This window comes from Dromaius novaehollandiae, chromosome 18, assembly GCF_036370855.1.
Source record: "Dromaius novaehollandiae isolate bDroNov1 chromosome 18, bDroNov1.hap1, whole genome shotgun sequence".
In the NCBI taxonomy this organism is placed as follows: Eukaryota; Metazoa; Chordata; class Aves; order Casuariiformes; family Dromaiidae; genus Dromaius; species Dromaius novaehollandiae.
The window spans coordinates 8,792,505-8,804,752 of record NC_088115.1 but is presented as its reverse complement, the minus strand read 5'-3'; the positions used below and the strand labels follow the sequence as shown (position 1 = coordinate 8,804,752).

The 12,248-nt window shown below is 47.0% G+C and overlaps 1 protein-coding gene across 1 annotated transcript in view; it reads right to left on the bottom strand.

Annotated features, from left to right (window-relative positions):
- RECQL5 (RecQ like helicase 5) overlaps positions 1–12,248 on the bottom strand; it is a 41,043-nt gene that overhangs the window by 7,037 nt on the left and 21,758 nt on the right. The window contains exons 9-12 of the mRNA XM_026098887.2: positions 3,056–3,283; positions 1,442–1,541; positions 890–926; positions 42–100 (exon numbers count right to left, since the gene is read on the bottom strand). Of these exons, the coding sequence (XP_025954672.2) occupies positions 42–100; positions 890–926; positions 1,442–1,541; positions 3,056–3,283 (424 nt within the window). The remainder of the gene's footprint in view (positions 1–41; positions 101–889; positions 927–1,441; positions 1,542–3,055; positions 3,284–12,248) is intronic.

Genomic DNA, 12,248 nt, shown 5'->3' with positions numbered 1-12,248 from the left:
TTGTGAGTCAACAAGATTGAATGTTAAACAGCCTTTCTTACCTTCACCGTGAGCTTAGAGATTCTCCTGCTGAAGGCATCCTTCAAAGGGCAGTCTGCACCTACCACAGAAGAGACATTTGGGAAAGATGTCATAGCAGGGCCAGGGCTGATGGAGAACATCTCAGATCTCATTAGGAGGGTGCCAGTCCAATACTGCTTGGCATGCTCCTCCCTGCGTAGTCACCCCAAGGGCCACCACAATCACCCTCTTACCTGGAGAAACTACAAACTCCAGAAGAGCAGGCAGAAGTTGAAGTGAGATTTCTCTTTCTGGATGGGAATGTCTACTTTGCTAGCTTATGACTGGCAGCTCTCCAAAAACTCCCCATCCCAGGAGGCACTTTTTTGAGACATCCCAGTTCTTAGAAAACCCAATTCTTTCCCTCCCCCCTGCAATGGCAACCAAAAATAAAGAGGCCGAATAGAGTAACATGAACTATCAGGTATTCATTTACAATAGTTTAAGTACTGTGTTGTTAGACAGGGCTCCAAATAGCACAGATAAAAATGGCAAAGTTCCTCAGCAGTTTCCATATAGACCAATTGATTACTGCTGCATAACCAGTGCAGAAAAGAGGGAGCCTAAAAACCCAGAATAGACAAGGTTTTCCTTCTCTCTTGCTCGTTTAGGAAAGTTGTTCAGAAAGATGCATTCCATATCTTCACCCCGACCAGGACTAAGCTCAGATTGATCTCCTCCAGCCAGGCTTCCACAGCCAAAAGCCTAACCTTTGTGCTTAGGGATTGGTACCCTCCAGTGTTGATGCAACATAAATAACATGCAGCTGCAAAATACAAGACTTCCTTCTCCCAAAGGAAAGCCACTATAAATCAAAGAAGGTATTTACTTGGAGGAACAAAGTCTTCCTTTTCTGGTTCTTTGCCCTGGAAGAAAACACAGATCAGTCAAACATTTCCAACCCCGCAACACACACACAGGTCTAGGAACACACAAGACATTCTTTATCTCCCTGCTTCAGGGAAGATTAGTGATGAAATTATGAAGGTGCTGAAAAGGCAGCAAAACAGAGGAAGGGAGGCAAAGGATGGGAATCAAAGCCAGAGGTTCACCTTCACTATAGGAATGTACAGGAGAAGCTGAGTGGGGGAATCTGTTTTTACTAATATCAAAGATACTAAAGACAACTGGATCCTCTTGATTAGCACTGCAGAGAGATCAGTATGTAATTAAATTGAGTTCTTCCACATTTCAGGACTGACCCAGAATACAAAGAGCATGGCAAAAGCAGAGGTAATCAGTAAAAATCAGACCAAGCAACAAGGTGCAATAATTGACTTTCAGTAGCGCCAGGAAGCCTTTAAGTCTGCGACACAAGCTGACAGCATAGATGCTAAAAGCAAACAACCTGTGCATCTCTTCTAAGGGGACATCAACTCACTTTGCGCAGACTCATCTGCTTTTTGTAGAAGTTGTTCCACTCCCGTTTCCGATTTTCTTCATTGACTTCATCCCCATTCCCACCGCTTTCCTCATCATACCTGGATAAGGCAGGAGAGCAAGAGGAAAAAAACATTCCTTCAGGCAGATGCAACATTAGCTGGTTGGGGCACGGGCTTTGGTAAGCCTGGGTAATCCCAGTATTTACAAAGAAGAGGTATTTCAGATCCTTTCTGAACAAGTCATAGCTCTTAATTTTGCTACCATCCCTCAGCCTGGGCAGTACTCTCCTCCACAGAAATTCATGGGATTAACAGCAGGTAACCAGTGCTCTGAGAATGGAGGGCTCCATTTCAGAAGCTCTGCCAGCTTCTCCCATGGGGTTGAGCAGTCACTGCCGCCAGCTGCCACCCCTCCCTCCCTCCCTCTCTCCCTCTCTCAGTTGTTACTGCCCTTGCAGCAGAGATGGCAGAACTGGCGCAGCATCAGCTGCAGTTGTTCACAGACTCATCTATTAAGTGAAATCACCACTGCTAATACTCTGCAATGTTGCGCCTTATGCTTCCCAGATGTAGCTCAAGAGTTTACGGCCTTCTACAGCTGCCACAGCCAAAACTTCCAGGTATCACAAATCAGAACTCTGAGACTGGTGACTAGTACAGCTTCTGAGGAAAAGCTACAAGCGAGTCATGTAGAGGCTCAATAAACCAAGTGACAAACTCTGTTGTACAGCAACAACACTGGCTTCCTCTTCTCAAGTCCTGGAATCAAACCCAGACTCAGGTCGCAAGTACAGAAGTTTCCTTCATCTCAGCTGGAATAGCCTGAAGAACAAAGCTACAGTCACTCTCCAGCTGTTTAAAGTAAAGCAGAGGGCTAGCCCAGGCTGCCAGGCCTCATGGCAGAGCTTCACTGGCACTGCAAGCAGGGAAGATTGCATCCTGCCTGACCTGCACAATAGCTGCAACCCAGCCAGGCCACCTATCTTTGCTTTTTAACATGACGATTCTTGTGGAGAGCAAAACAGAAGAGAAGTTGTCATCTCCACACTGCCAAGCATTTTACAAAATAAGTCATGTTTCCCACTGCACATCTTCCTTTTATTGTCAGTCTGCTAAGGAGTCACTAAAATTTAGCAATCTGCAGAAGAATCTGACACTAGCACCCCATTACATCTTCTGTGATGGCAAAGTCCTCTCAATGGTCCCTCAGCCTGCTGGCCCCGTGACAGCAGTACTAAGCCAGGAATGAGCTCTGGGCCATGTCATACTTTGCCCTCTGTCTCAATTTAAACATTTTGCATTTTTGTGACTGTGAGCAGGGGCTAAGCCCACTTACTCCTTTCAAAACTTTCAGGTTAGTTTCTTGAACCAATCACATTCTGCAGGGCAATTCTTAGGTCAATCAAAACAACTTTTGGCTCTCCGAGACATGCATTTGATCAAGGCTGCCAAAGTGCATGGAAAATGAAATTCCAGCTCCTGCTACCAAAGTTACAGGAAAATACCGCACAGAAACATGTGCTGAAAATAGGAGGGGCAGGGTCTGCAGCTGGAAGATGTTCTCTTCTCTCTGATAGCTTATGTGAGTTGAGTTTGAGCTACCAAATACAGACCTGCTAAAACCTCTGCAACCTCTTTTCCCTCCTTCATACAGCTCTGGATCGTAACAATCCCAGGAGGAGCCTGTGGGCCCAATGCAGGTTTTGCTCCAGCTGTTGCTGCAACGCTCCAGTGACTCCAACTGCCTTTTCACTGCCCCTGGGTTCTTGCAGTAATCGCAGCACTTGTTACAAGGCGGAGTGACATCGCCAAAGTACTTTGCTATGGCAGCATGGCGACAGCTAGGAGACAAAAGGGAAAGTGACCTGGTAATTATTTTCATTGAAGACCTCCAACCCCCAAGCACAAGTTGTCTTTTGATGACGACTTGAGTCTTTTTTGCCCAGAGAATGCCAGTTCCAGCAAGAGACACAGGGACCAAGCCCCGGAGCAGAACTGGGGTTCTGTTCCTGGCACCCTGCTTACGGTCTCTGTGCCCTCCTTTCCCCACGTGTAAAACAAACATTGGCATCAATCTCCTCTGCAAAATGCTTTCGGATTTTGAGAGCTACAAAAAGTGTGCTGGATTAAATATGCACTTATTAATTCTGCATCGTTGGCCAAATATATTCCACGTGAACCCTGTCCAATCAGAACGGCTCTAAGATAAATATGGACAGAAGTCATTTTGTTCCCTACGCCCCAGAGTTTAGAATATGCCCATATATTTCACATTGGAGAGCTTCTAATTTTATCGTTTGTGGTTTGAAGGTGAACAAATCTACATTTCAAAAAGCAGGAATGTACATTAAGTCACAGAAATAAAGTCCGGACTAAGGTAACAGGGAGCACTATTCAGAAAAGGACATTTGGGTTCTCGACTTGCTTCAGATCAGTGGTCAAAGTTCTGGTAGAGTCCAACATCCATGAAAATTGTGATGAAAACCAGTCCATTTGCTCATACAGTATTGCACAACCAGTTCTATGAGCCTTAGCAAACTAGGCACATGAAGATGATTAAATTTTTCCAAGAATCTTCAAAGATTTCTGGCAGACATTAGTGCTTTGGGTTACGTAAAAAAAGAAAATTAGTGACAGATACATGTTCATTAGCAATACAGACAGGAAGCAATTCTTCTTCCAGAACACCCTCTTAGTTAAACGAGTGAAGACATTGATTTTGCTGGAGAATGAAGAACCAGGCAGTCACTTTTTCCAGAAAGCTGGCGGAGTTGACAGGAGGGTTTTTTTTGTTCTTTTTTTTTTTTTAACTTGGATTTCACAGCAGAGGTGGTCTATTGTCTCTTAATTAAAATCCTGATACCAGACACATGGAGACACTTACTTCACCAGGCATTTAGAGACCAAATCCTGCAGCCGGGCAGTAACAAGAGTTATTTTAAAAGAGAATTATTTTACTGCAAGGAAGATCAAAGTGGAGATTTTCCTTCTCTACCAAGGACTGCCCTCGTTGGCTTAGCAACTTGGTGTGCAGAATGGTTCACAGGGGAGAAAAGTAAGAGAGTGAACACTTCATTTATTCTTATTAGCAACTCTTTAAGGCATGTCTGAACTTGCCAGGAAGCTGAGCAGCAAATGCAGTTTGCTTGTGAACGTGTGTGAACGTGTGTGAACATGTGTGAACGTGTGTGTGGAGAACATGACCACATGTCTATCAAAGCGTCACAGACAAACCCTGTCCAGGTCTGCAGTGGCTGTTGGCTCATTCATTCCCACGGCCCGGAGGTTAATTTGCCAAGCAGGAGAGCGAGTGAAGCAGTAAAGCAGCAGGTTCCAGACTACCGTTGCCAAAGCAATGAAATGCGTGTGCTGAAGTGTGACGGACCCAGCACCGCTCAGGTAAGGAGCGCTGGAACAGGGATGACGTTGTGCTGCCCGGGGTAGGGCGCCGAATGCCTGGAAAGGGCTACTACAAAGCTGGCTTTATGTCCCCCTGCAGAGCGGCACTGACTCACCCTCCTCTTGCACTCAAAGAAAGAGCTCCTTTCACATGGCAGCGAAGGGCGGGGGGGACGGGGACGACACATTCGATCCCCTTGTCCTGCCTTTCCCAAAGAGCTACTGGTGCTGCCTGTCCTGCCAGTGCAACGTGATAATAGAAATGTCAGCGAGCTGCAAGTCAGCTTTTTGTTCCCCGGAAAGAAAACAGGCAGGCATTCTCATTAGTCCCTGTCTCTCACACACACTGATCCGAATTAGAGTTAACTGAGGCATACAGCAATGGTCAGGGCCTCCCCCCCCAGCCTACTCACCACACTTACGCTGGGGAGAGACACCCACACGCCCCTCTCTCCCCTAAAGCCAAGAGAGATGTCCCCACGGGAGCGTTTTGGCAGAAGCAGAGATCAGCTCTGAAAGTCGCTAGAATTTAGAGTTTCAAGTTTCTGGCTTATCCAGCGTGTAAAGCCAAGCTCTTTTGGTCCAGCCTCCCATAACTGCCTGCATCTTCATGCAGAATTACCCGAATCAGGGCCACCGCCTCACTTGAGCTAACGGTACCCCTGCGTGTGGTCACAGGGGAAATTCAGCTGCAAAACTGAGACTGCAATCCCAGAACTGTCAGAAGGCCACAGATAGGTTCACCCATAGGAACGCTAGGGAACCACGGCGTTACTGCTTAACTGAAGGCAAGAGGTCCGATACCTAGCTAGATACGCATTGACACGTGGTAGGAAAACTTCCTGAGTCACAGGAGCAGCTGATAGTACGCGGGAGATGGAGATCTGGTTTACCTCAGTCATTGGCAGTTTGCATTGTTATACACGTCCTAAACTTATTTAGTCCTTTAAGCATGCAACTTTATTAGCTGCCTCCCCCACTCTTCAACAGGAGTATGTATAAGCTATCTGCCTTTAAAATGTAAATAAATAAATAAATAAACAAGAATCATTATTTCATTTGGGAGATCCTGCCCTAGCTTTACATCATGGGATAGGATGAAAAGCAGAAGACAATCAAGTTTTGTTAACATGTTCTTTCTGTGGCAATAAATTTCAGGAAAGTGCTAAAGAGACCATGTGGACGTCTGCACCATGCCTCCTTTTGGTACTACCTGCTTTTGCACATCAGATAAAACTGTAGCCCTATTCCTGCAATTCTGCAAAAACAAATGAATCGTCAGGGAATAAACAAAGTCACATGTCTCCTAAAAGAAGCTTTGCCTCTACCAAAATACACCAGGAAAAAGCGTTCCCTCACATGAGCCAAAAAAGGTTCCCAGCCTCACGGGAAGAGGTCCCTGAAAACACAGCAAGTCCTGGAATAAAGCCAAGAGATCAGAGCATTAAAAAGATAAAAATCATATACAGACAAATTATTTAGGTAGATGCCAGTTGCTGAACAAAAACCATTTAATAAGCTCTATCGGACAGAAAGGCAAACTATGAGGCTGATGCGGTATTACCATTTTGCACCTGTCTGAAGGACTGCATCCTTTCTAATCTTAGCTGAACTTCAACAGTCCTCTGAGACAAGACAGCGCGCGTCAGCTGTCCCCAGCATACAAAAGGCAAAAAACAAGGCATCAAGAGAGTAAGTGACTTGGCCAAGGGCACGGAGCAAATTCACGCCTGCAGCATCGTCCCTGCTCCCCTGTCCACGGCAGACGGGGCTGCGCTGTCGTTGCGATTTCTTGCTGTGCTCCTTCCCAGAGCACAAGAGAAAAGCTCCTTCCCCCGGGAGCCAGAAGGAAACTGGGCAGCATAAAGAAAAGTTAACTGCTTTAACACACCCCCAAACCATTGCAAGGAGAGAATCAATTCAAACCTCACTCCAGAAAAAGCTGCAATTAAAGGGAAGAAAGAAGAGACCTCGCTAGGAGGAGATGCACAGAGGAAGCGAGCAACAAGTGCCGGCATTTGGGAACTCGGCGGAATTTGCACCAGCGGCTGGCTCAGCTCGCGGTGGCTCCTCGCGCCCGCTGCCCGCACTCCCTCCTCTCTGGCACACATGTAACATGAAACTTCATATCTCCAGGACAACCAATAACAAAAAAAGGCAGAGACAACAGCTGGCTGTCAGCGGCAGAGCAGAGAGGAGCCGAGCGAGGACCGAGACGCAAGCCAGGATGAGGGGAGAGATGACATGAAAGTTTAAGAAGACAGAAAAACAAGACGAGGAGAGCAGTCCCGTGGCACGGCTGGGGTAAGGCTGAGCTATTGCTGGTGCTCGTTCAACCGTAGCACCTTAACACGCAGCTAGTTAGCAAGTAGCTGGAGCTTTTGTAGCTCTTTGTCTGGTGAACTGCAAAATCAGCCGTACAGCAGAGCGTGCTAGCCTGAATTTGTTTGCAGGGGACACTCAGGGGTGAAGGTGGCGAGAGGGAAAAGCTTTTAATAGGATTGCAGAAAGCCGTGCTGCAGCCGCGCTACTAACAAAAGGACCCAGCCTGCAGCCTGGCGTTGCTCCTTCCACAAACACTCCACAGCAGCTCAGAGCAGAAGCAAGCAACTTTTCTGCTGATTAGAAAGGCTGTATGCTATTTTCTGGTGCTGTTACAGAATTTGACCTTAAGTGATAAGCAGGGTCTAGCACGGGTCATTCTCTGCAGTCATGTTTTGGTGCATTAGTACTCAGTTTGGACGAGAGCGCTGCTCTGCTCCCCTGCACAAACAGCGTATGTGCCGTTAGAGAGGAGCTGCCACCGCAGGCGAGCGCGTGTCCAACCAAGTGGGTGCCAGCCACAGCATTTCCCCAGAGCTCCTCCCACCTGGAGCGGAGTTCTATCCCCCCAAATCCTGAAGCAAACAGAGAGCTTAAAAAATAAACCCTGGTCGGGGAACTAACATACTGTGCAAGTTAAGCATCTGTGTCCAATAGAAATAAACGCAAAGCTTTTACACAGGCTCTAAGGAGAGCATTTAAAAAAAAATCAACTAACGTTATCAGGCACAGATGCTGGTTTACTATTCAAAACAGCCTGAGAAACTAGTGCTCTGAGAGAGAACGCATACATACCCATATGTTGTCTGCGGTTACTTAACAGTAACAGAAGACCGTAAGGTCTGACTGCACTGAGAAGGGCAGGAGAGAAGGAGAAGGAGCCCCCAAACACATGAAACCACCCGCTGTCAGCCTTGGGTTACATAGAGAGGTGTCCCCCAGCCTTACTCCCATCTCTGCTTGCTGCTGGATGTGGGGAGAGGGGCTGGCAAAGGGATTGACCGTAGGAGTCCCCATTTTCTCCCGTCTGAAGCCGATTATTCTGTCTGGAAGAGTCTTGCAGCTCCCAGCACCGAGCCGAAAGCCCGTGCCTCTTCCAGAAGGGCTCCGGCATCCAGCTGTTTACAAACAGGCAGGGAGAAGAGGCAGAAAGCCAGTTCTCCTAGTGAGATGTCTTCCCCAATCCCATACGTGCCCATATGGAGGAATGCTAAGGATCAGGTATTTCCACTCCTCTCCAGTCCCCATTAATGTGGAAAGGAGGGCAAATCCTTACGGACATGTTCTACAAAGATGGAATTGGAATTGCCTGCATGAGAAGACCTAGTAGTTAAGATCCCCGCGCCTGCAGCCTAGCCCAAGGTTCAAAGGGGACGGAGGGAAGTTCCCACCCTGCTAATGAAGGGTCCGTAGGTTGGTTGTTACAGTTAAGATGGTGTCTCAAAGAAAGTATGGGAAAAACAAAGTTTAGGGAAAAAAAAAGAGGAGGAGGGAGCAAGGGGAGAAGGGCAGGGGGAGGGATGCAGAGAAACAAGCCAAGTTTTCCTTGCCGAAAGAAAATCTTAATGGGTTTGGCTGGGGGCTTGTCCAGCCACAGCAGCACGCATATGTGGGGGGGAGGAATCAGCAATATGAAACACATGTCTGGATAAAAGGAGCAGGACATGGCTTGTGTTACGGCTGTCACTGCGCACGGGCCTCAGCCGGAGTGGAAAACAAAAGCGGTTATGGGAGGGGAAGTACAAAATAACCCCAGGTCGATACAGCACATCTCTTCCGTAACACAAACCCTCAACAACCCGCGATCTGCCCACGCAGCCTGCGGTGGGCCAGCGAGCAGAGGACCGCGAGAGCTGGACGAGGCGAGCAGCGCCCATCCCCTGCCCCGTGCAGGCCCCCCACCGCCCCGCACGACCACGCCACACGTCTTACGGCTGAGACGGTTCGAAACCACTTCTTCTGAGGAAGCAGCTGTTGTGTCCTGCAGTTTTGAGTTCCTACACCCAAGTGGCATCTGTACTAAGATTAGACCAACACATGTTAGAAACTCAAAAATGCATGCCATGTCTGAGATCTACAGAGCAGCCAAGGACAGGACAGAGGGGTGGCTGAAAGAAGATGGAGAAGGTATTTCCAGCACTCAGTGGGGCTCCAGATGCCTCACCTCCAACCCCAAACTGTTGATAGATTCCCGTATGTTTGTGAAGTAACTATTTACAAAGCTTCAATAGGCACACAGTTACTTCTCTGTCAGCTTGCTGGGAAATGGTTATTTTGCTGATGTTAGAAGAGACTTTCAGGCTGCATTCAAGCATCAGCAATGCTTGGGTCTAAAAAAAGTTTACTTGTAGAACAGCTACAGATTTATTTTTAAAATTGACCTTTTCCTTTCACTGGATAACACCCCATGGCTCCGTGCCTTGGTTTCCCCACTGCTTCAAAATGGGACTAGTAGCGAGGAGTTGTCTCCTGGGGTTTTGTGGACTTGCTTGTGAGATGGAGTAGAGAAAGCCAATGGGTCCTGTGGAGGCATAGGGACTCTAAGCTCCATGCTCCTGATAGGTACCTCAGCTTCTCAACCTGCTATTGCAGGGCATTCAGTACCTTCTTATATTAGTCTAATACTAGGTTGTAGGGGAGGAAAGAGACATTTACCCTGCTACCTCAAAACCAATCTCCAAATAGTGGGTGGTAGAGATGACAGGGTGTTCCAGCCAAATGGCTAGCCAGTCGGGGCTGCTTTATCATCCAAAAGAATTTGTAGCCTTCTTTTCCAGACCAGCTGACAAAGTCCAAGCTTTCCTCCCATGACATGCAACTGCAATTTACCAGTTTGGGTGTGTGCTGTTAAAAACTGAATTCTCTTGATACTGGGAACTATTTTCATCTGCTGGGGAATGATTATAGGTCTGTCTGGCTCCGTTCACTCCTGTTTTAGGAAAAAGGGCTTGCCTGTGAACCGCAGTTAAGATTCATGTGGCTGGTCAACTGCAGTCGTGCCAGCAAACACTGCATTAACAATGACCCTGCACCCATAATAATGCTGCATTTCTATAGCTCTTTTCATCTCAGAAGCACGTTACAAACTTAGAACAATAAACAATGACACAGGAATTATTACATCTATTGCCAAAATGCATCTACCCTGTAACACCACCTCGCAGCCCAGGACTGTTTTAGGACAGGAAGCACTGCAGACCTTATCCATCTGAAATCAGGAGCACGTTTCAGGAACCAAGAACAAAGCTGGTAGGCTTAGGAACTGCTCAAGTCTTGGGGCCTTCGTGTTCTTAAGAAATATGGTCACAGCTTGTTTTAAAGTCTTAGACCAAAATAAAAACATCCCCTCCCCTTCAGCTGCTCCGCACCCTCCTTCTGTGAGGGTTGGGACTGCCTTCTGAGATTTCCTACCAAATCAGCTTCCACAGTCCATAGACACTTCCCATCCCTGCATTGGTTCAATTCCAATCATCTCATTTGACTTGTCTGAATGAGAACAACACAAAGTGTTTGCTTCTCCGCAACCACAGAGTCCTGGGAAAAAACAGCTCTGCAGTGAGGATGTTGCCCTGGCATTTTGCTTTCATGGACACATCAGGGAGGCTCAACTTCATAAGGTCTCTGGCGTACTGCTGACATGGGGAATGGGCACTGTGGAGGACATCAAATTCACCTTCACAGGCACTTGCTGCACTAGGACTACAGGCGTTGGCAGCTTCAGGCCACTACCAACAGATACCCCCTCCAAGGCTTCATCTCCAGTTTTAGATTCGAGTAGCAACAAGCCCATGAAAGCAAAGCTTCTTGGAGGGAGTACAGTAAAACCAGTGAATCAGGAGGTTGCATCAAGAGAAATAAAACCCTATGGGGCATGTGTAAGCAGCAACCAGGAGTGGAAGCCATGCTTTCATCTACTTTCCTCCTAAATGGGCTCAGTGACTGAAGCAAAACAAGCAGTTAGCAAGCAAAGATCATTTCATTTTGGAACTGTAACAAAACCAGGGACTTTCTTTCTTTCTGTCTAAACTTCTCAGACCATTTTGAGACTCGGACACACAACAATCAGCAAATTGAACCTCTGATGGTGGTTACGCTGCTTCACAGAGATGAAGTCACGCAGCAGGGGGATGGGATGACTTACCCAAAATCACACAGCCACTGAGCCGGTGGCAGGCCCAACACAAGGCCTGCCTTTCCTAACTTCCAGTCTTGAGGCTTAACCACAAACTGAAATTCATGTTTGTTATGCTGAAATAGGCTGCTGAAATGCCACCATGGTTATGAGTAAACAAGTGTCTCACTCCTCAGCAGTAAATTTAAGCTCACCCACTCCCTACAGTTCTTTGATGCACCTGCACAGACACACAGAAAGAATGTGGCTTTCCAAACCAAAAACAGGCAAAAGCTGTCTAATTTTCATCGGTTCCAAAATATTGATAGCAATTTGACTAGCTTAAGGTAGACAGAGGGATGCGGGACTCACGTTCTGTAGTCATCCCAAAGCTCTTTTTCTCGGCTGAAGCACAGAAGCTACCATGCACGATTGGTTTGCGGCACCAAGACATCCTGACCAAAGCTTTTGTCTTGGATATCTGGAATGAAGCATTTTAATAAATGGCTTCATTCTCAGAAGGGCTGAGCAACCAATGTCTCTGAGTGCCTCAGTATGGCCTAAATCCATTAAAACAGATCAGAAGGATAATCTCAGTGCTATTACAGCAATTTTCACAGCTTTATTCGGCAGGCACAGCAGGATGAATATGCATTAAAAACAAATATTAGCACTTTCTGGAAATCTAACTCTACAAGCGCCCTGAACGTAAGACATGCTTCTTTGGTTTTAAAGGATAATCTAATTCTTGCAGCTAAGCAGCACACCCGCAGACCACAGACCTCCCCCTGCACTACTACCACGCTCTCTCTTTTCAAGCAAGGCTAACAGCTCATGGCACATGGCAGATTCTGCCTTATTTTTCAAAAAGAAATAAACCCAGATTTATTCCCCCTGCTTGGCCCTGCAACACGGAGGGGAGCAGAAACATTTGATGATCCAGCCTCACTGGCAACACTGGGTGGTTGAGATGT